Consider the following 24,074-nt stretch of genomic DNA (forward strand, 5'->3'; position numbering starts at 1 on the left):
CTACCCCCTCCCTGAAAGTGTTCAAGGCCAGGCTGGATGATGCTTTGAGTAACCTGGTCTAATGGAAGGGTGGTTGGAATAGAGATCTTTAAGGTCCCTTCCAACCCAAGCCATTCCACGATTCTATGATTTAATCTTACCATGAAAACATCACATATAATACTGGGGCTAGAGAATTAAGATAGAGGGACAGAAAACCAGAGGCCGCTTTATGAGACTGCACCTTACTGAATCTATCAGATTCATGCCTCAATGAATCTGTCATTCTTCTTGCAACCCCTGGAACAACTGTGCTGAGGTCTTTCAGTGAAAGCCATTATCACAAGGATTTTACACTGAAAAACACTCACTCGCACCCAAACAAAAATTCTTACACAATCAGTTAACTATTGCACTGGCCAAGAAGACTATGCAAAGGAAGCCATCAGGTTTGCCAGAGCCCTTCAGTGTGACAGAACAGCCATGAAGGAGGTGACAGGAGGACATTCTCACTTTGGCCATCCCTACAGAGCTTGCATTCAATTCAGGGATGCCCTGGTTCGTCTTATCACCACGTTCCCAAATTCCATAATCCTGCAACAACATAATCAAGAGAAAATTGGCATGATCATATAAAAACCAATGTTTTCCCCCCTCGTCCCACAGCAAAATCAAACCCCTGAATTAAATTAGTTTATCTGCCTTAAAAAAGAAAAAAAAAAAAAAAAAATGCTCCAAGTCTCCAAAGAGCCCCTCCTCATCTTTAAAGAGCAGCACAGAAAAATACACCCCAAGGGGATCAGGCCTACAGTCATGAATCACTGTCTTCACAGAACACACAAAGCCCTTTATCCTTCCCCCAATGCATGCTTCTTCCTGTGCCCCTTCAACTCGTCACTTTCTGAAAAGTTTGTTAACACTTTGCTCTTTTTAGAAAGGCCTATAAGATTTTAATGAGACATCAAAAAATGTTATTAACTATCCATAAAGAAAAGCTATTATGACTGAACAAGTATACTTCACCCAGGCACCTGTAAATCCTCCACAGCCCTCCCACCACCTCCAAAGATGCTGCTCACAGTGTGAAGTACTGACAGGATCTGATAACTTCTCATGGAAAAAGAAGTCTGTATTTTCCCTCTCCATCGATAAATAATTTTCCACCCACAGCTGAGCAGCGTTCAGGTGATTTACATATAAATAACTACTTACAGCAACTTTGTAGGCAGCTTCTATGTAGAAAACAAGATTCTGAATAAAGGTAACTTCATCAAGGGTGAAGATAATACGTAACCCTGATTAAAAAAAGGGAAGAGAATAATTATATCAGAACTGAAATATTTACTCTTCAGTGAGTTTCATGCTTTTTTTTTTATTTGCTACCAACTACTGCCCACTGAAATCAACGCAAAAGCTCATGTTGCTTTCAAAAGATCATGCAGCAAGCCTCAATACTCACTGCTGATAAAATACTTCAAATGGCACCAGTACATACTGTTTCAAAGACTAATCAAAAACCACCCCTGGGAGGGTGGCATTCAGACACAGTGGATACAAAGCAGATACATCTGAGCCAGCTCTGGCTCTCATGAGCAGTGCATCCCAATTCCTGTAGCTCCCCACCCCTTCACCCGCTTAGTGGTCTACCGAGGGACCACCAGGATGACCAGGCACCTGCTCTGCAGGGGACAACTGCAAGGGGCTCTGAGGATAGAAAAACACATAAGGAAACAAATCCTGTTCTCACAGGAGTACAGTTGAGAAGATCACAAAATAAAATGGCACCAACAAGAAGAGGGACACAGATGGCACTAGTGTGGCACCTGACTTGATGTTGCCACTCTCTGGAGAAACCTGGTTGTCCATTAGGACAGCAGTCTTCAAACACAAAACTTCTCTAACGTGACTCTGAGTATCTCATGTATTAGCATGCCAACAAATATGAAGGGAAGGGACAATGCCAGTTACTGTAAACATGAAACCCTAACAAAGCCACATCTCTTTTCCAGAGAAATACTACTTTCTCTTGAGTAATAACTACGTAATGGTCTTTGCAGCTAGTGACAACTTTTTTTCCTTTTTAAATGAAAGCTGGTATAGAAAAAGACTGCAATAATAGTCAAGGCTAAAATATCTTCTGCTTACCTGATGCAGTCATCTGTGCCAAGAAGAGCAGGTAAAGGGAAGTTGCATCCACTTGTAGATGCCCCCACTGGTCGTCCCCAACCACCGTGGCACAAGTTGCAGAATTATACTTGGCATGTAGGCAGTCTTTGGTACTCTGTGTGCGTTTGAACTTCTCTACCTTATCTACCTAAAAAACACGGCAAATCTCAAATCTGAAACATTTCAAAAGAAATTCTCTAAATTATTTCAAAACTAACAACTTTTCTTAGGTGAGGAGAAACTTGAGGTCTTAATTTTTGTTACCTTGCTTCAGTGTGTTTTGACTGATCGGAGTGTTTAAACACAACCCTAACTTTGGGCTCCAGCTAAATCCACAACTCTTTGGGAAAGAATATTACCTTGTTGAATTTAAATTTGGTTACAGGTATGCATCATGGTGAAAATCAGTTTGCAAAGGCAAAACTGCGATTTGCTACAAGCACAATCTCAAAAAGGTGCAAGTAAGATCAGAGTTTTGCTCAAGAGTTTTAAAAAGACTCCCCACACCACCGTCTACACACACAAAAGAAACTCACTCTACAGAAGGAATACGTGCTTCAGACTAAATGCTTTGTAAATGCAACACGTACTAGTTCAGCTCATACCTACAACATTACCTGTCTCATCATGCACTGTAAGAGTCCCCGCATCAGCTTCACAACATTCTGCAGGAACAAAAATCAGCTGTTACAAACAACATTTGAAAGTGACAAAGTTCCCACCCCCTACTAGCATCCTGCCAAAAAAATGCGTATTTTCCTGAAATGCTTTATATGCCTTTCTTTTTTTTAATATACTGGTTGATTTTTATTCCCACATCCCTATTTAGAAGAACAGATCTTTTCCCAAAGACCCTCTCTAAACAGTGGAGCAACTCTACGGTCCTTCTATCCAGCTGAGGAAGTAAGAGGAATGCCATGTCTTGTAAGAATAATAATGATGATGATTTTTAGAGTGACACATCCAGGGAACAATAGTAAATGGTTGCAAGACATTGACATGTTTGGAAAACCTGTGGAGTTTCTTCCGCTTTATACATAGTACAACAGAAAGCAGATGACTAATGTAAAGAAAGGGCCTTCAGTGTGTACAAAGAGAAGCACAAGATTTTGTCTTAAATGAAGAAATCAACCCCATCTTTTTATCCAAAAATTATTGTAGCCTCAAAATATGATCATGCAAACTGAGCTGAGGTTATTCTGTCACCACAGATCTCCCTTGTTTCAGCAGTACATGTCAGCATAAAATTTACCCAGTGCCTTCAAAAGAACAGCAGGACACTGACACCACCACTCCCCCACTCCCTATTAAACCACCTCTACACCCTCACTCTGATACCCACTTTCCCCATCGCACATCATAGAAATTAACTGTGTGAATTACCTCCCCTTCCAGTTCTCTAGCATGTGAGTCTTACCAGTTTGAACATCATTGCCTTGTCTGGTTTGATCAAACACGCCTATACACCATGTAGGGCTTCCATGAGATGACACAAGTGCACCTTTCAAAGACTGCTACTTTAAATGGCATGCTTCTCCTTTCAGGGAAGAATGGTCTAGCAGATAAATTGCTACCCTGGGATACAAGTGACCTAAGTTTGATTTTCTGCTCCACAATATACCTCATGAGGGATCTCAAGTTTTAATCAGAGGCTTGTAAATCTAGGCATAAAATCTCTCAGAAGCCTAATTTTCAACAATCAGCCAAGTGTGGAAGTTTGATTCCTTTACATATTTCTTTTGCTTATATTTTAATTCAGATGTTAGCCTCCCTGTCACAGTTCTCCCAATCTTGCTTGCCAGAAGGCTGCTGGGAACACCGTACGCTGTGCGCTGCATGAATAACAGCGTGCTAGGAACAAGACATGCACTCCAAACACCCTGCCAGATCCTAGTCAGAGCAGCAATGCGAATGCACCATTCAAAACCACTGCTGTGTGAAAAAAACAAACAGCATAACTAGTTTACACCAAAATGTTACATACCTGCTCGAGCTCATAGGCTTTGGCCTTATCTTCATCCCGGTCTGCATTCTTCCGATAAGCCATCCCCAGCCCCCACACGGCCAGGATGCTGTAGATGTTGTCCCGTACCCAAGCATCCTTATGGTCCGTACTGGCTGAAAGCAGCCCCGTAACTGGATTCTAACCATGGCAGAAGGAATAAAGAACAAACAGTACTACCTGAAAACCCATCTTTCCATATCAAAGGGTAACAAAGCAAAAGAGAGGTCCAACGATGATTCCACTCTGATTGCACACTGAGGCTGCTCACAATTTTGCAAGAGAAGTGAGGTCCCATTTTTCTTTCCCAAACTCACACAAGTGAAACACAAAATCTCTTTGAACACTTCAGAAAATAAAGCTTATGGTATCCAGCTGGGCATCCTCATCCACATAGGATTATTATCTAAGACACTGAGCGAAACTTGAAATACATTGAAGAAATAGAAATTTAAATGTTACCTATTTGTAAGGAAAAGATGGTACCGAGTTAACATTAGAAACTGAGTTTAGGATCTATTCTTTATGTAACTGGTCTGTGGCATAATCTTGAGGAAGTACAAAAAACTCTACTTCCCTTCTAGGAAATTAAAAAAGTATTTCTGTTTGTTTACCTGCTTGGTTTATGACAGCTAAAGTGTGAACGCATGCAAAGCCTTTTTATATCCTCCTTTGGCAAATGTACAGAAAGACAAATTGTGATGGTGTTGAAATGCAGCAGTGTCTGAAAACCAGCACACTGAGTAGTTTCCTGCATCCAAAATACTACATTAAATTTTTCATTGAATCATTAGTTCTCATCACTTTACTATCATTAATTTTTAAGACCATCTTTCTCAGCTGTATGTTCTTCACTACCAAAAAAAATGAGGTAGAGAGGCAAAAGGTTAATAGAGCTTTCAATCAAATCAAGCCTCTATAGCAAATTTCAGTGAATGAAGCCCAGTTGCCTGGACTGGTGTGATAAGGGGCACAGATTACAATAATAAATATAAGTAAAATTAAAAAGAACACATACACCAATTTCTCATTTCTGCCACACAGAAGGACTTCACTCAAGTCCTTCTGTAGTTATTTTTAAGAAAGAAGTTTTGAGAGGGAGGATCTTCAACTGCAATTTCCTGAGCTTTGCATGCGACAGCTGCACAAGACAGGGATGACAGCCTGACACGCATGGCTGGGCACCGTCAGTGCTATCGTTATGGTTTGAACACAGCAATGGCTAGTGGCTTGCTGACAGCAGAAACACGTAGTACTGCTGAAAGAGTTCTTCAGTACTGTCTTTACAGACCAACAGCAGAACCACCTACTCATCTATTTGCTGGGGAAAATAGCACATATGATCCCAAAGAGCTTAAAAAACTTCGTTCTGAACTTGAAAAGTTAAATCAAAGAGTAACAGAAGTGAGTGAGCAAAGAAAGGAGACCCCACTCCCAGTTCAGTGCTGCACCTGAGTGGTTAAAACCAGGATCTTGAAGGCAGAATGCATATTCCCAAGATTTTTAGAGGGCACTTTTTCTCCCTCCTCCCATGCAGCAAAGCAAATTTCTATGTACCTGCAGCCCTGGCTTGACAGCGATCGCCCTGCTGCCTGAGAAACTACCATTTGGGGGTTTTTTTCCCCACATTCCATGCTGGGCTGGATGCCAGCTGCAAAACAAAAATGCCTCCAGATACCAAGATGCAAATACCTGAAAAATGGCCCATGCAAGACTTTAAAAGACCATTTGGTCTCCAGGGAGGCACCTGCCTTCTTTCAAGAGGCTGTATTAAACACATCCAAGGGCAGTTATCACTATTTCAGCACCTCTGGCTCCTCTACAAGAAGGTTCCAGCTCTTGGGGCGCACTAGGGCTGGCTCTCATTAATGTCTTTCCTCATGCACATTCAGAATGTTAGCAGAACAACACACTATATTAATCAATATTTTAAGTGGTTTGGGTTTTTTTTAGAAAGTGCTTACTCTTAAAAACTACCATTATTTTCTTCTGTTACCTCCTGACACCGTATGAAAAATACAATCCCTACAAGTTGCTAAAGAACCCAAGGAAACACTGAGTGTGCTTAACCCTAAAGATGTTGAAGGGATTTTAGCTCAGCTAGCACTTCAAACCATTACGTCTACACAGTGATTGCTAATTGGACTACCGGGTCTCATCCTGCAAATCACGCTGCACATACAGATCCAAGAAGCAAAGAATTTCACCAGCACCCATGGGGTATGTGAGTTGAGAGCACCACAACAGAAAGCTGATTGCTGGACTAAAGCTTTAAACTGTTGTATCATGCCCAATCCTATTTTTAACCCTGCAAGGTGCCACATATGGAAAACTGTCAACCCTGGTGAGGAGTCCAGACCTGTGCTTTGAATGCATGTTTGCCTGGTAGCACATATATTCTGAATTAAAATTTGCCTCTAAAATAATGTTGATTTAGAGTGATTGGAATGAATGTAAGATCAATTGCTGCTACTGAGAGACGTGACCCCTGGTGTACTGAACACCTTCTTATCAAAACAAAATGTTCCTGAGCACACTATGCATTCTCCTCACTGCACCCTTATGAGAGCGAGCTCTCATTACTGCCCTCCATCAGAGCACACCAGCTGACATGCCAAGTCTGCACATCTGGCACACTTCTGGATGCATGGTGCAAGGTCACAGTGACACATCACCCCTGTGCTGAGCAGCACCTCAGAAGCATCTTAAATGCCTCCTGGCTCTTCTGCCACGCTGCTCCTGGGCAAACTGAACTGATGGCTTGAACTCCCATCCCTGGCTCCATTCTGAAAGGCACTGGCAAGGCACCACCAGTGAAGCAGCCGCCCAGCCCATCCTGCCACGAGCTATTCTGCTCCCAAGCAAGAGGAGGCTGCACGTGGCCCAAGGACAACTGTCCTACTTGCCCAAGCAAGCACTGCATCTCTTCAATCAGCTGAGCAGGGCAGTTTCAATCTATTGCAGTGGAAAACCACAATGAAATATATATAGGAAAAAAACCTAGAAAGCCACCATGCAGCATATCTCTGGGCCCTCTTGTAATATGGTTGTTTCTCTGCCTTGCTGCTAGCCTGTGACTTGTTTTCCACACACAGAAGAAAATTTACTTATCTCCTTTCCCCACTGCTGAACTCTCCCCAGCACTGAGCACTTAGCAGAAAAGGCAGCACTGAGTCATGAACATGCATCCAAGCACTGCAAATAGCAACTACAAAATCCTGGGTCACTGGTGTAAACTCCCATATTACCATTAAGCTACCCTTTTTATTATTGTTAACTACTAATATCATTAAGGCACAGCTTTCACAGGGCCTGTTTGATCACTGGATCTCAGAGGCTCCATCTCTCCTCTAATGGAGGCTGTTATCAGCATCCTCGTCCTACAAACATGAAGATCAAGGCAGGCACTGGAAGCAACTTGTCCAAAGTCATTGCGCAGACACAAGGCAGAGACAGGAACACAACTGAAAGCATCTCCTGCACCCCCAAAAATGACCTACTTGCACTATATCCTTGCATTTATTTCTAGTGAGTTTACAATAATTAGTACACAAACATTAATTCACAGGAGTCTTGACCCTGTGCCCACAACAGTCAGTGACAAAAATCTTACTGACCTAAGCAGATTTGGGTCCTAAGTTCTTCTTTCACTGCTTTCCAGTTTCTTGTAACTCTCAGCAACTAATGTATGGGAACTGATCTGCGCAAAAAAAACCCTGCTGCCCTCATCTTTATGTACCGCACTGTTTAAATTGACACTGCAAGCACAATGTGACTGGCCATGCTCAGAGCTCGCCTGGGTGAAGCGAGCACATCAAGCAGAGAGCGCTATGCTGCATGCTTATGCGTATGTGCTGGCCAAAAAAAACCAGAGTGGGGAATAGTTTTTTTCCTTACCAACTCTGACATCTTAATTCTTTTACTGCTCACCTATGCAGGCAGCCCTGCCACACAAGCCAAGGCCCAAGCAGCGTAACAGCAGGAGCAGTCGCTCCCCTGAAACTGACGCTCCACGAGTGGCACCAGCAGCAGGCTGGGGTCGGGAATCTCTCGGACATGCAGCACTGCACACACGTACCACACAAAGCACACACGCCAGCCACCGCGAACCCTGCTCTGTCCTGGATTCACACTGAGCTGATGCTGACAGACAGACATGTGTCAAAGGCCCTGCCAGGGAGCTCTGTGGTACTGGGACTTAAGAGCGTTAGGGGCATGTATATATATAGCGGGTGTGTATCATATGACCATGAACACATTCTCTAAACAGTGTTATTGTTTGCAAGCTCAGACTTACTCATTTTCCACGCATCTTCCAACGTGCATTTACACAATCCCCTAGCGAGCACCCCCGAGGATCCGCACCGCCTCAGCATTCCCCGCGCCCCTCCTCAGGCAGGGGAAGGAGGAGATACGGCCAGGAGGCCGTGCGCCAGGGAGAGAGGAGAGGTTTTCTTCCACCGGCCCCGCCGCGCCCCTTGCGCAACCAGGCTTCGGCCACCGGCCCCAGCCGCTCCAGCCGCAGACCCCCCGCGCCCCGGCCGCCGCCCCCAGCCCCGGCCCAGCGTCCCGCGCCGGCTGCCCTCACCTGGTGGCAGAGGATGGTCCGCTGGACCAGGCGGGCGTAGCCGTCCAGGCGCACCCCCGAGTTGCTGCGGCTCCTCATCGCCCCCCGGCCCGCCGCAGCCGCGCCTCCTCCGCCTCAGCCGGCCCGCCTGACAGGCCCGCCCCTTCCCCCCGGCCGCGGTCGGCGCGGCGGCAGCCGTTGATGGCGGCGGCCTCCTCCCTCCCTGACGGCCCAGACCGACCGCCCTCCCGCCGGCGAGGCGGAGCGGGGCGGGGCGGAGCGGAGCGGAGCAGGGGGCCCGGCCTCCTCCCTCCCTCCGGCCGGGTAGCGGATGCCCGGGGCGGCGGGAGCGGCAGATGGCGATGGCGGGCGGCCCCGGGGGCGGAACGAGCGGGAGCAGGCGCGCAAGCCCGCCGACCGCCAGGGAGCAGCGGCGCTTCCGCGCGAGTGGGATGCTTGAAATCCCCAAATTCAGCTTTTCTGGAGAACCAGCAGTCCTCCCCCTGAGCGGTGTTGGCAGCTGTTTTTGCAAGCCTCGGCGCGCTGCCCCGGGAAGCGGCAGGAGCGGGGCGAGCGCGAGGGGCGGCGGCGCCCGAGGGGCTGGCGGGCAGCCGCGGTGAGGCCGAGCAGCCGGAGCCGTGGAGACACAGGTGACAGAAGTCAGGCTAAACGGTCAAACATAAAGGCGGTTTTATACATCCTGATTTCTTAAGATAAAATGCAAAAGGCCTGAATGTTTGTTAGAAGCCTCATTTTTTTTTTTTTCAACTTTAAAAAACCACCGGTTTGAGATCTGCGAGAATGAAGGGCAAAAATAATGCAAGATGTTGTCAGGTATTTTCACACCCCAGCCTTGGCTTTCCAACTTAATGACAAGATTCAGAGATTTCTGATGGAAATGAACCTGTTGTGTGAGTAGGCAGCTCCCCGGGGGCATTTGGCAACAGGTGCTTTTGACCCGATTTGCCCTTGCCTGACTCCAAGCCGTGGTTCCCCAACACGGGTAGGGCAGGAGCGAGCATAAAGAAGTCAGGCAAAGAGAACTAAGGCTTGAAAACTTGACAAAGACTTGAGAGAAAAAAAAAAAAAAAAAAAAAAAAAAGACCTGTGTTACATACAGTTGCAAAATGTTCAGTAAGTTCCCTCTGTGCTCCTGACAACAGAAGGAAAAACAACAGTAAGGCGTGGATGGGTGCTGAAGCACAGAAAGGATGTTTCCGAGTAACTGGAGGTGTGGGATTCACTCAGACTTCAGAAAGGACTTCTTGTCTGTTTTTTTTTTTTTTCTTACGTGAAATTACTGCATTAACAAAGTCAATTTTGTAACTTTTTTTGCTGTGCTTACTTCACTGGCTGTGTAACTGACAGCCATGGTTGAGAAGAGTCTTCAAAGTAGGCGTGCTGGTTCAGCGTTGGCAGCTGGACGGCGTTTCTGTAGGTACTGCACAGCAGGGAGGGGACAGGGCACGGCTTGGAGGTCCATGAGCTCCATCAGCCAGAGCCTTGCAGCTGCAGCTCAGGGAAGGCCGCACAGCCTCACGACATGGACCGTGTCACTCTCCCCTGAACCCTGCACAAGCTTCCTGCTGCGGAGTGTTGCTTGGTACAGAGGAGGTTGCATACACTTGGGCAATGGGTCTGCTGAGCAAGCTGGTGCCAGCTGTACACAGCATGTTGCTGTTTATCTATGACCAAGTGTAAAACCTCCTTTCAGATGTCCCTGAGTTAGGTTTGCAGCCACTAACTGATGCACAGAATTTTACTTCATGGTCTGGGAAGGGGTTGCAGCTTCCATTGAGCTCTGGGCTGCCAAAGCTAAACTTCCTAGTGGTGCACAGGAGCTCAAGTACCAAAAGATACTATGATGCCCAATGTACAAACACTTTATCAGCTAGTTTACTGATGGTAATTATTCACTGAGCTAAAATAATATGCTGCTGAGATGCAAAATTTTACTACATTATGTGATTTTAAATGGCAAAGTCGGGAAAGACTCCCCACCCCCAGGAATGTATCAAATAAAAATTATTAAAAGAATCCCAACATATGTTAGTATGCAAAAATAAAAACAAGATTCCAAGCAGGTCAGTGACAGTGGAGTATGTGTTTTCATAGGGAATTTAATTACTGAAGCCAAACTCAGCTGTGTGCTTTTGCTCGTAGCATTCTTGTGGAAGACCTTCACCAGACTTCAGGGTAAGCATTGGCTAGACCAACTTATTTCAGGGTTTTCTCTGCTAAAAAACAGACGTCCTACAAGCATGAAGGGTAAAATATATGCAAGACAATAAATGTGAGGGCTAGGTCAGCATTTTATCCAAGAGGTTACGCACTGCAGCTCACGTAATCTGAAGAATTGTAACACAGCCCAGTATAGTGACACATTTATCTAAACGACAAAGTTTATCTATTTTAGGTGTTGTACTTGCTGTAAATTTAACAGGGTTTTTTACAGGTGAAAATATAAATACATGAACATTAAATAAATTTACAAGAAATAGTGCAAAGGCAATTAGCCAAACAGTTAAAGCATTCACAGAAATGCATTCCAGCTACTAGCATTCCAGTATGGTCTTTTATTAACATGCAGTAAAAACCTTGTGGATAAACACAACAAATACATTAAATTCTCACTTGAAAAGCGTATTCGGAGTAGTCTTGGACATAGATGACCAGAAGAAACCATGCATTGCATATAGAACCACAAGGGGGTTTGAGTACTGAAGAGGTTCAATTGCTGAACTACAGCAGAGCCCCAGACAGTAGGCATTTAATTGAAGCTTTTTGTTGAGTGTTTCCAGGGCCCACTACCAAGTCCTCTGGGAAAGCAGAGCCCTTGCTCCTCTCTAGCACGCATCTGCCTCAAAAAAACCCCTTTACAAGGTCTGGCACTCCACACTGTGGCACCAGTTGGGCCTAGCTCTTGCTCCAGGAGCATCCAACCTTTGCCCAAGAACACAAGGGAGAAAAGTAATGGCCACAGCTGCACACCTGTGTGAGGCAGAAGAGGCACAACCAGGGCTCAGGCTAATTTCTGTTCATGAAGAATCTTCATAATGTTGTATGGGCTTTCAGCTGTTGTGCATGAAGAGCCAAAATCCAGCTTTTTCAGACAACTATCAAAAAGGGGAATGAAATTTTGCTTCAGGTATTACTCAGCTAGGGCCTCAGGATTTGGCTTGCCAACCAAGGGCCAAAGTACAAGCAGAAATACTCATTAGGATAACTCAAGAGCTGCCCCTTAAAAAACCAGCCACATAATGAAACAAACAATTTCTTGGCTACTAAATATAGCAGCTAGCATTTATTCTCTGCATTTTTTCTTCAAAAACTAACACTTTTCTACTTTATCATTGCAAATGAGAAATGGCAGTGTGTTTAATCTCTGGAACCATCACTCAAGATAAAATATTGACCCTGCTGAAATCAATGGCAAAAGCTCCCACTGACTTACTCAAGCCACTAACATAACTTAGTTATATTTAATAACCTACTGACTACTTTATTTATCACTCCCTCATTCATGGTACTCTACTCTGATGATACCCAGTTTCTATCCCTCTGTGGTGTGCCAAGAGGTCGCTAAAGGTTCAAGACCAATAGCGTTTGTATTTACAGTTCTGTACCTGGTGAATATATTTAAACCAATGTAAGTGATTTCACTTACTGAACAAATTAACTTCTGTATCATTCTATGTTAAAGTATGTCAATTAAAGAAAAATGCAAACTTACAACAAAGCTAAAACAAAATACCAATTATTTTTTCTATACATAGGAATACTTAAATTTATATTACAAGAAATAAATATAAAAGTATCATTAAGTTGCTTAAAGATTGATATTTTTCTGTTTCTGTACAATACTATAGTTTGCTACTACAACATACAAAAAGTCGGAGACGGTGTAGCTAACACTCTTGAAGATAACATTGCTTGTATGCACAAGTTGTAACTTCCTACATTTATACAATACTACTATGCATTATATCCAGATAAACTTAGTTGTAATGAAAAAGGTCTAAACAAAACTTTCCTTTAAGTGTAAAAAACAACCTCAAACCTCTAATGAAGCATCAAAATGGAAGTGTGCCAGCTATAATTTGACATCCAAGATACCTTGTCAAAATAGTAGCTTCGTTTTTTTTTTTTTTTTCTTTTTAAATAATTGTTCTTGTCAATCCATTGCATGGCTGCCTTGAAGTTCCAGTACCATATATTAAATAAAATCAGTTCTTGGTCTGCTCACATTATGTAAAACTCTTGAAAGTAAATCTCTCCTTCACACTGTAAAACAATGTGCTGTTTAAAAGGAAATCACATTTTCTCAATAAAAGTTAGGCTTCCCCTCTTCGAAGTCTTTCTGAGCGAAATATGGCTTTTTTGGCTGCTTGTATCATCCTTTTCTTGAAATACGAGTTGTTTGCCTGAAAAGTCATGGAGACACACATCACCGTTCTGTACACTGAAAGAAACACCATTCTTCTCACTGGAATAATGGCCTGCTGAAACAAAAAAAGGGCATCCCTTAATCATAAAGGTTCAGAATCAAGCTTCCCATGCTTTTTCAGTCACTGTAGGGAGTTTATGCACACTTGTTTTATCCCTGTGACTATTTCAAAATACGGATTTTTCTGTACATATGCTGCATATACTTCTTTTCCTGTGTGAAATCAATAAGAGATTTGAGATGTTAATATATTTATACACAATAGTATTCCATATTTTAAGCAATGAAAGTCACAGTTCTCAGAATGTAGACTTTGACTTGGAATAAATATCACTCGGTAAGATACAAAATACTTCTCATTCTAGTTTTGCTTTAACAAGTTAAGTTCAAAAGGTTTCTCAGGTTTGCCATGCATCTGAAAGAAGAAAGTGTTTGAGAAAACAAGAGTATTTTTTTCCTTTGAAAGGCACTCAACTTGCAGCATTTATTTCTGGAGGACAATCAGAATATGGCCTGGGTCTGGTCATGAGTCTAAGCCATATTTAGTCTGAGAATCTTACACGTTTAGGTGAATCTGCAATGAACATGCATAATACCACCGCTGATTAAAGCCTATTAATGAAATGCTCCACAAATGCTCAGTTCACTGGAGATGCATCATGTTCTAGATAATTTTGATGAGAATTACATTTTTTTTATGGTAAGTATTTGTGCACATGCTTCTGGTTGGATTTAGTTAGTTAGTTAGTTTAGTTAGTTAGTTATGTTTGTGAAGCAGTCAAGTTTAAAAGATCTGCCAGCATCCTGATATCAGATGTATCATATCAGTAGGAGTAAATTATAAGGAATACCACAATTGGGAAAACAGAACTCGTATTTTTGGGGGAAGGGGATCATTTTGTTAAACACTGAGAAACAAGTTCACAAACACAGGTGCAGAGCTGTCATTTATCATTGAAACCAGAAACAGAATAAAAAACATAAAACATCCCAGTTTGCTATTTGTGTTAATATTCACAACACTTCATATACAAACGTCCTCACAATTCGGTAGATTTACTGAAATATGTTTACTGAAAAAACACTGGTGAGAAACCTCTAGACAGTGAAAGATGACTCTTACAGGGATCAAAATTTGATCCTCTCTAGTACGCCTGGATTCAGTCCATCAAATATCTCAATACCCTGGAGCAGAATTCTCCTTTGGGTCTGTCTCCCCTTTTCACTCTTACTTCCTCAAGCTTCTGAACCCTTCCAGAAGGCGCAATGCCTCATTAAAGGATGCTCTTCAGCTACTCCTTGCTTGGGTCACCAGAGGGAGAAGCATTTGGTGACATCCCTCCCCTGCACTTAATCCCTCCCACAGAAAGGACTCTGCTGCTTGAGTGACTGGGCTGGACTGCTCTTCCCTATAATGCTTGCCCAGGGCCCCCAGGCACACAGGTTTAGTATCAGTCTACCCAAACACTTCCTCTAGAAACTAATCCTTCACTTTAGGCAGAATTCATACCTTTCAGCATTTACCCTACTGTTTCAAGCAGATGCCAGCATATCAGCTGCATCAAAATCTCACTGGCAAACTTTTCTTTGAGAGGCAGCATTTTTTAAATAAAACATGAAAATGTATTTCTAGCTCATAAAGCTTACTACCAGTTTGAAGATGTAATGCATGTAACATCTCAGGATGGAAGTTTAAGGGAATGGGTTTGTGGTGATTGCTGTCAAAGATTACAAATTCCATGCCAAACTACTGAGCTGCCACTGGACCCACAAAATGGAACCAATGGCCCAAAAGATTATGCAAAACCTCTTAAATATAAAGCCTAATCTTTCATTACTAATTTTAAAGGTCATTAAGCACTTAAAGAGGCACAAATGTAACCAGGGTAAGATGAGCAAAAGAGCTCTGTTAATCAATTCAAATCAGGTAAAGACTGAAATGACAGAAAATAACCATACTTGCTGACACTGTGATTGTACATATATAGTTGTTTAATCCCCTGCCTGAGTATAAATGTTTTCTTTTAGAAGGAGTGTTCAGAATAGCTGTGCCCTAACGTTAGGGCAAAACTTGAGAAGAAAATAAGGCTAGTCTGTGAGCAAATTCAGAAAGATCATTTCCCCAGTGAGGACATCTGCGGGTTCAGCCATGTGATACCTAATGGTAGTTTCCCAAACATGCAAATCCATAAAGAGAAAATACAAGAACAAGGAAATACTAGTTTGCCATGAAAAGATGAAGTTAGGCAGTCCAGTAGGCAAGCAAAGCCACCGGATGAATGGACACCCCAAACTTACCATGGCAAGTCATTCAGTCTTGCATCTGGAACAGCATTTCAGTGGAAGTATTAAGGCCAAAACCATTAAGGGTTTACAGCCCATGACATTTATGACATAGGTCTTAATTTCTAAAGTGTTTTCGGTGTTCACTTTTTAAAATGAAGCACTGCAATGTTATTTTCAAGTTCTAGCTGTGAGAACAGGGAAATAAGGTTCAGCAAATAAGTAGATCCCATGTACCTATCTAACACCAGTCAGCTATCTTTTGGAGGCATTTGCCCAGCATTTCTGAGATACAACTGCCCTATGTCTGGAAAATTAAGTGTAAGGAATTGTCTCAAAGAGCTTTGCTGGGAGGACCAACTCTATCCAAGAATAAGTTTAGCGTCTTCTTGTGGAAGTCCTAATGACCCAGAAGAATTATTTAGTCAAACAAACTATGCAGGCAAGGTATCATACAACTCTTTTGATATGAAGGAGGAATGTGGTGCAGGGCTCACAGCATTGAAAACATACAATAAAATATGAGAGAAGATGAGGTGGGTCACCTGAGACATCTGCCTTCATGAGTGTATAGGAACAAAATTCTATCAAAGTTCTTTCAGCTGCTTCAGCTGAGAAACTGTTGGCACAGGACATACAGACTCTCACACTGGAAAGATCTAATAATGTGAATAAAGTAGGATAGAACTGGAACACTTCCCACAGAATTGGCATTGCTCAATGGTTTAGACTATCAATTTTGCATCTCATTCTAAAATACTACCCAAACCAACAAAAACTTGTTCCAGAAAGCCACAACAGGACCATTCATTCAGTTGCTAAAACAAACAAGTTCAATAAAACATTTCTGCTATCTTTCTGTTGAGAAAAGTAGACAAAATGCTTTTGTAGCTGCATATAAGCATCAAGTGTTGCAGGGAGAGGTGGCATCTTTCATCAGAGTAACTAACATAACTGGAAAAAAACCCCTACAAGACATACAGGTTTTTGTGCCTGAAAATTTATCTCTTTGAAATGTATTCCTTCTACCTAAAAATATTGCCTTGCTTTGCATTTGATGACAGTGAGTTACTGGATTCTGGTTCTCAACTGACCTGCTAGATACAAAGTCTGTTAATTACTTCATTGTGTGTTATCCAAACAGAAAGGTTTTATAAAGGAATGACCAAAAAAAAAAAAAAAAAAAAAAAAGAGGAACTAATTTTGGAAAGCTGTTCAGGTTACATCCAAATGCTATTTCCTGAAGCATTGTGAACTCTTTACAATAGACAGCCAGTACATCCAAATGGACAGTAACCTATTAAAGGTGCAACACATAAGAATTTGCTGATAGCTCTTACTCTGTACATCTGAGAGATTATTTGTGCTGAGATTACCCCATTGATATTATCTGCTGTCTTCTGATGGCATATGCCAGGAAACAGGAACACAGCCTCTGTGAGTATGTTCTACAGCTTCATACTGAACAACCTGGCTGATGGCATGACTTCTTAGCCTCAACTCTTGATCACTTAGGAAAAATACCTCAGGCACGCAAGAGTAATGTCCTGTAAGCTGTGCTCAGTGTAGGCTTTTATACATTACAGATTTATAAGTTATTTTTCTCATTGAAAAATTGTCTTTATTGAGAGCTCAAACCAGCAGCGTGATGTGTGTCCAGCAAGAGTGTGAAAAACTAGAATATGTCCATTGAAAAAAGTATTTTAGTAAGTATATTCAGTGGAGATTCATATCTAGCTTTCTCAATAGACAAGTAAGCCACACCAATTTGCAACTGAAGTTTTCCAAGTGGAATTGACTGGAGTGCTACGGACACCTGCATTTCAGCTTCTTAGGAACAGAGCAGAGGGTAGCAGGTGAGAGGACAGTACTGTGTTAGGACAGGAAGGATAGGAATTTTACTTCTGAAGAATTGTTTCCTGCAACAAAGATATATTTCTGTTAGGCAAAAACATCCTTAAAAACCCCACAGGTGAAATAAAGAGCTATACAGGAAGTCAGTTGCAATACTCTGAAGGCAACAGTGATGCAGCCCTCTCAGCAGCGCTCTCTTTAATGGGGTGATCTTACACCATTTTCACTTACTTTTCCTCTCATAAGTAGCTTCCATGTGAGCATTTAGTTAAAGTTCTTCCTCATACTACCTCCCACATGATTTCTTTCATTCTTTCAAGCTATATTATTATCCTGTATTTGTTTCTTCTTCAGGCAATGTTTGTTTTAATAAGGTTTAAAACATGAACTGTTTTAAAATATGCTTGAAGTTTATTGTCATATATTCAGGTGACAAAAGTGTTAACAGCAGCTTCTGGTAATTACTCTAATAATGAATATTACTTATGATTTGATAGATAAATCAAGAGTTGCCATTGAGTAGAAGAAATGGATATTTTAAAACTTTGTCTGTAGTTCCCTAAAACAGATGTGTGGTACTACTTCTGAGGACATCCTGAAATATTCTGACCCTATATTTATGAATAATATTTTTTCAGCACTTCACTTTACATTAGCATGAAAGAACATAGCACTTCTGTTTTAAGACAAGAAAAAAAATAGCTTGAGAAACACTATTTTGCATTATACATACCATTTCCATTCGCGTGCACTGAATAATCATTATTCATTAGCAATGTTGTAGAGTTAGTAGAGTTACTGTTTGATTGTAAGGAATTGGAAGAACTGGATACTCCTTGATTTACAGTCTGCTTCTTTAAACCATTAGTAGCAGTTCTACTCCAGTCTACAATAGATACATGTTACAGAAAATAGCACAACTCATACAAGCAATACATTAAAAATATAGTTAATAATGCAAGCAAATTAAAATAAAAACAGGGTTTTACCCACTCTCCTCACAGCATTCTAGACAGAATTATATTCTCCTAAGACTCTCATGATTCCTGATGTTTAAAATTTTTTAAATCTACTTTTTTCTCTTGTACCCTTTCTAATACCAACAGCCAACTGTCATAGTTTTACAACTACAGACCAGATCAGAAAAATAAAGTACAGTTGATCCTCTAAGTTAAAGTTTATAAAAAGTATTTAGCTTTATTAAGAAATCAACTAATGAGTAACAAAATAACATAAAATCATTTATAGCTTTTTTTTTTTTGGTTTAAACTATGCTTCACCTTGTTTTTGCGGAAGTTACTGGTAAAACTACAGTTGACGAAGATGGAAATCTTACGGTTTGTAACTGATCAAAAGTATTCTGCAAAGACATGCCTTTATACTGCAGTGGAAGAGATCAACTGCAGTTAACAGCTTAATGCAATAGCATGTAAGCATTAAGAAGTACATCTACTACCACTTTTAGAGAGTATAATATTGGAGGTTTATTATACCTTTGACAATAAATTAGAATTGCAACTGCAGCATCATGATTTATTGATTTTTTTTTTTAAAGTATTATGAAATACTAGGATCTTAACACTGAGTATAAGTATTCAGAAATAAAAAAAAAAAAAAAAAAAAAAGAAACATTTGCATTTACCAGAGTTTTCAGCCAGCCTGAACTTCCCACAACAGAGATACCTTCTCCATTGTTTACGGACATTCTCCTTTGTTACACAATAGAAGATAAAAATGAAGAACCCTGCAAAGCAGTGATGTTAGAGAATGTTGCAACACTGACTTTTACTACTTCTTAATGAACAATGTTTTGGTTTTCTTTTATTTTTTTTAAATCTCTAATCAAAAGTAATGACACCTTTCTTTAGTGAAAAAGTTTACAACTCTCAACACTGAAGACTACTTTTCCCTTACATCAACAACAGGAATCATACACACAGATGCAAGAACAATAAATATAACCAAATCCACAAAGTGTATAAAGTTTTCTTCTATCAAACAAGAAGGGAGAAATTCTGTGGATCCTGAAATTTCCTTAGCACTTTTGGAAAAGAATTGAAAGCAGTGTCAAACAGAGAGTATGATACGCACTGTCAGGCTATGTTGCTGTGGTGTGACACTGTCCCATCTTTTATTAGCAGATAACCTCTTACCAACTGGAACAGAACCAATAACACTACGAAATTTTGAGCATTCATACAAAGAAAACAGCTTGTATCTAAAATAACAATAAATGGTAGCCCCTTTACCACAAATTCAAAGCCAGATATTTTCTAGAAGGGATGAGGCTCAACTCTGTCTCTTGCCAGTGCCACATTACAGACTCATTCTGAATGCTTCTCATTCACTTCTAATTGACACAGGGCAGGATATAACTTTCCCTGCTTAGAAGTCCATCGTCATTGTCCCCCTTTAAGGAAAAGTGGCACTCAGTCTGCACAGTTTTCCAGCTGTGATGTGTCCCTGAGAACAGATGTGTTACATTTACAATGAATAGAAAATAACATGAAGGAAAACTAAATGATCCGACTGGTGCAGGCACACATGTATGTTATGTTTACACTGCTTTTAAGGCCAGTTAAGCATGTTAAATCCCGCTATAAGAGATTACTCACACCTTTCTTTGCTTAAGTATCTTTTTTAACTTTGGCTTTTAGAATGAAGTTTTGAATGTAACCAAGTGTTGCTCTATACAGACAGTTCTATACCATTTTCAAATACAGTTTTGCAACACTGGCATAAGCTTAAAGTCAGTACAATTTATGCACCTTTATTACTTCTAATATCAAAATCTGCCCAGCACCTACCTGAAAATTGGGTAAAGGGGGAACTTAGCTTCACATAACAGATTACTCTGACCACACAGAATCTAGTCTTGTGTTAGTTCAACAAGATCACATGCAAGACCTGGGAAGATGTGGGTTCAACCCCTCAAGTTACTGAAGAGTAAGTTACTCAAAAATCAACAGAGCAAGTAGGGGAGGGGATATATACACTGAGCTGCAATTTTCATTGCTTTAGTCTCAGGGAAATCATCCAGCAAGTCATCTAAAGAGCCATTTAATCAGAAATTTGGTTCCAAACTTCAGTAGGACAATTCAGGTAAACTTGATAACTGTAGGCACCTACAGTACCTCCTATTTATATGAAAGCTTTTGCAGCCTCTGAAACTCTGCTTTTGGATATGTCCAGTAGCATCCTGGTGTTTGCAAAGCTGCATGTCTTCACATTTACTTCCTGTATGTTCTTAGGTACTAAAAGACATGCTTAAGAGTTAGATGGGTAACTTTTAGATGTTGCAGCCTTGACTATCTCAATGGACCTTTGTTGAATGCCACACCTCACACCTAAGCCCTATGGGTAAGTAGAGAAATGACACAGTTTTCACTATATTAATTGCATTAATATGTGAACACTTACAGTAACTGAGTATTTACAATTGATCTGTTGACTAGAGAAATACAGTCACTTCCAGTGGTGTCTGGCTTGCATACATTCTAGAAATTACAATATTTATAGATCTAAATATACTATACCTATAAATAGAAGCTAGCTTTCCTGTACCATACCTTAACTATAATTTAAGATTACAATAAAGCAGTATGATCTCTAATTTAATTAACATGTTAAAGCATGTATCAAAATTACATCTTCATTGCTGAATCAAGAAGATGCCATTTCCAAATGATCTGTTCATTGTATTGTACACAATGGGCTGTCACATGAAGGATAAACTTACCTTGCAAAGTGTTGAAAATGGTAAAGAGGTAAGTAAATACCTCATTTACTGTGAAGAAAGCAAATCCCCAAGTAATTCCCAACAAGAATGTGAGGCCAGCAACACTCCTAAGGTCTTGAATACTGGTTTTTCTTTGAGCACCAAGTTGTTTTTTCTTTTTGATACGACAGAGCTGGATCAGCACAACAATGAACATGCTGATATTGATCAGGAATATCAGGCAAAAGTATCCCACAGCAGTAATATAGAAGACAATTCGATTTTTAATCCAGCAGCTAGAATGCAAGAACAGTCTGTCAACCATTATCAGAAACAGAAATTAAGTAAAATAAACATGAGATAAAGCTGTAGTTTGTTGCACAAGCAACCATTTTGCCTCTTTAGTAAAAAGTATTATTTTGGCCAAAGAGTAAGAGATTTCATATAGGCAAAAACCACAAAACACATGACATACTGTAGAGCTATACCATTTCAAAATTCTCCCGTTGCTTCCTTCCCCACCTTTACTTTAAAAAAAAAAAACCAATTTTGTAGGACCTCCCTCCCACCCATGCCCAAAAAAGCACTTCCCTTTAACTCACAATTCATCAGGTCTGTTTACTGAAACCTTTCCAGTGGTTATAAGTCCATAATTATCTGGTGATACTGCCAACACGATGGACACAACTACTGCTGGTAACCCTAAAAGATTATGAGCAAACATGTAAGTGAAAATCATGCCTATGACAGTATTATGAAGACTTTAATTCATTACATTTTTCTGTGAAATCTACAACTTGTTTCTGAAATTTGTCAGTTGAATTCTGTTGACTACTAGCTGTCTGAAAGAATCTAAAAACTGGAGCATTCAAACCGCTCAGGAGTGTAACTTGCCAAGAAACAAGAAGTCTTCTCCACAGCTAGCTCCAAACCTTTCTGAATAAGGCAACAAATACCATCACTCATCAAACTGATTTAAAACATCAAATAGAGCATACCCGATTTTATTTCTTACATCTCTTTTAAGAAAACAATTCTGTTTATTAAACAATTCTTTTAGTGCCTTCACTCATATTAACTCAAGTGGCCAGAGAGAATAATTTGGTCCAGAATCTCTTTATCCAGTTAGATCTGTTCTGCTGCTTTTTGTTAGCAACAGTGCTATATATGGAATATATATATTTATTGGCATTTATTTTCAAAACACAACTGATGCCATCCATCTGGTAAATGGAAATGGAAGTATGCACATTCGTAATTGTTTCTATTGTACTTGCAGAAAGAAAATTATCAATTTGCATTGCAGCCTTCTCAGTTCTGCGGTTAGTGGGGAGTTCCCTACCTCAGAAAGGTAGAATATATAGGATCAGGTTTATTGATAATGACTACCTGGTCACTGCAAGGTCATAACATTTAATGACTGCTTCATTTTCATTTCTGAACTGTGCCACATTCACTGAAATACCTGATAAGAGGATTTATCTATTTAGCATCCAGAAGGAAAAAAAAATACATACCCCAGCCAACAATGCAAAATTTTAGAATATATTTCCGTACATAGGTATTAAAGACTTTCACAAGGGCCAGATACATGTGGAAAGCTTCTAGGCCCATCCAGGTGAACGAAACCAAGAGGAAATAGTGAAGAAATACTGCAACTGCAATGCACAGGCCTTGTGTATCATACAGTGCAATCCATGAATCAAGGAGGAAAACTAAGTTGAGTAGAAGTAATGCAGTACACAGCTGAATAAGAATTTTGGAGGGGTAGTCTCTCCGGATTTTCCTAAAAAAAGCAAATCAGTGAGATGACATCAGTTGCCTATGGATCCCTGGCTTACTTTCTCTCTTGTAGTCTTAGTCTTAAATCATCTTCTTGATTCAGCAATAAAGTGCACAAATGCCAAGAAAAAAATATTTATATATTTTCATTCATATATAATGCTTCATATACTGCATTTATATGTGGAGAGAGTAATTTTAAAAATATTTCCAAATTAACAATCTGTATGAATAAACTTTGTTGTAATAAGCTTACATAAATACAAACAATAACTTGGATTCTTAGAGTTTAGTACCATGATTTTTGTTTTTTTGACATTGTATGTTGGATTCCTCCTTCCAAAAACCAAAATGTGACTGTTCTTTATTGCTAAACTAGATTAGGCTTTTGAGTGGGCTTCTAAAGCCTTGATAGAGACAAGTTAAGTCGTTGATGACAGGATAATGTGAGAATAAACATGCTGAATAACTTCAAGGAAGATTTCCAAAACATAGCATAGAAGATTCAGTCATTAAGGCTCAAACATAAGAAAACATTCCAACAAACAACAAAGAATACAAATGTGTTTAAAAATGCTATCATTCTGCACTGCTTTATATATGTTGTATCTTAAACACATACTTTCACAATTCTATTATGTAAATCATTATAAAATATTTAAGAGTGCTACTTCTTCACTTCTTACTGCATAGAGCCTCATGATTAATTCACTTGTAGACAAGATTAACATTCCTGAGGACTGAATCAACACCTTCCTGGTAAATTGGACAAATTTGTGCATTATTAATGGAGATGGAATCCATAACTATTGGGTAGGACTTTGCAGTGAAAACTACAGGCAATCATAATTGAAGAATAATGGGAGCTTAGCTGAACAGGTACTTACTCAAAGGCTATGTAAGTCACAAGAGTAATAGAAAGAAAAATTGCAGAGAGGCCACAGCCTATATAGGATATAAAAGTCAGTACCAATTCTTGTGTTGGATTCAAAGGAGTATTTCCATACAAGTTCTAAAATGGAAACAGAAGTTAATTTCAGAGAGATGTTTATTAAATGGAAAAAGATCAAAACAAGTCACAATGAACCTTTCCCTCTGCAATTAAAAAAAAAAAAAAAGGAAACAGTTCTTTTCATCATGGATCTTCTAAAAGGTTGACTGAAAAACAGAAAAGCCAGTCTAGTCCTGTGAGAAACAGGGAGTTGGACTCGATGATCCTTACGGATCACTTCCAACTGGAGATATTATGAGTCTATGATTCTAATTGTGAAATCCC

General features: G+C 40.4%; 2 protein-coding genes across 2 annotated transcripts in view; both read right to left on the reverse strand.

Moving 5' to 3' along the window:
- PHKA2 (phosphorylase kinase regulatory subunit alpha 2) overlaps nucleotides 1–8,941 on the reverse strand; it is a 48,144-nt gene extending 39,203 nt beyond the window's left edge. The window contains exons 1-6 of the mRNA XM_042788579.1: nucleotides 8,736–8,941; nucleotides 4,130–4,288; nucleotides 2,763–2,810; nucleotides 2,125–2,293; nucleotides 1,192–1,274; nucleotides 493–573 (exon numbers count right to left, since the gene is read on the reverse strand). Coding sequence (XP_042644513.1) covers nucleotides 493–573; nucleotides 1,192–1,274; nucleotides 2,125–2,293; nucleotides 2,763–2,810; nucleotides 4,130–4,288; nucleotides 8,736–8,813 — 618 coding nt within the window. The 5' untranslated portion in view covers nucleotides 8,814–8,941. The remainder of the gene's footprint in view (nucleotides 1–492; nucleotides 574–1,191; nucleotides 1,275–2,124; nucleotides 2,294–2,762; nucleotides 2,811–4,129; nucleotides 4,289–8,735) is intronic.
- Nucleotides 8,942–11,006: 2,065 nt separating this feature from the next.
- The window catches only part of ADGRG2 (adhesion G protein-coupled receptor G2), a 61,877-nt gene continuing 48,809 nt past the window's right edge, over nucleotides 11,007–24,074 (reverse strand). The window contains exons 21-27 of the mRNA XM_042788578.1: nucleotides 23,686–23,810; nucleotides 22,534–22,802; nucleotides 21,619–21,718; nucleotides 21,038–21,312; nucleotides 18,941–19,042; nucleotides 18,032–18,184; nucleotides 11,007–13,216 (exon numbers count right to left, since the gene is read on the reverse strand). Of these exons, the coding sequence (XP_042644512.1) occupies nucleotides 13,029–13,216; nucleotides 18,032–18,184; nucleotides 18,941–19,042; nucleotides 21,038–21,312; nucleotides 21,619–21,718; nucleotides 22,534–22,802; nucleotides 23,686–23,810 (1,212 nt within the window). The 3' untranslated portion in view covers nucleotides 11,007–13,028. The remainder of the gene's footprint in view (nucleotides 13,217–18,031; nucleotides 18,185–18,940; nucleotides 19,043–21,037; nucleotides 21,313–21,618; nucleotides 21,719–22,533; nucleotides 22,803–23,685; nucleotides 23,811–24,074) is intronic.

The sequence above is a fragment of the Tyto alba genome, unplaced genomic scaffold, assembly GCF_018691265.1.
Source record: "Tyto alba isolate M040663 unplaced genomic scaffold, T.alba_DEE_v4.0 Super-Scaffold_14, whole genome shotgun sequence".
Taxonomy (NCBI): Eukaryota; Metazoa; Chordata; class Aves; order Strigiformes; family Tytonidae; genus Tyto; species Tyto alba.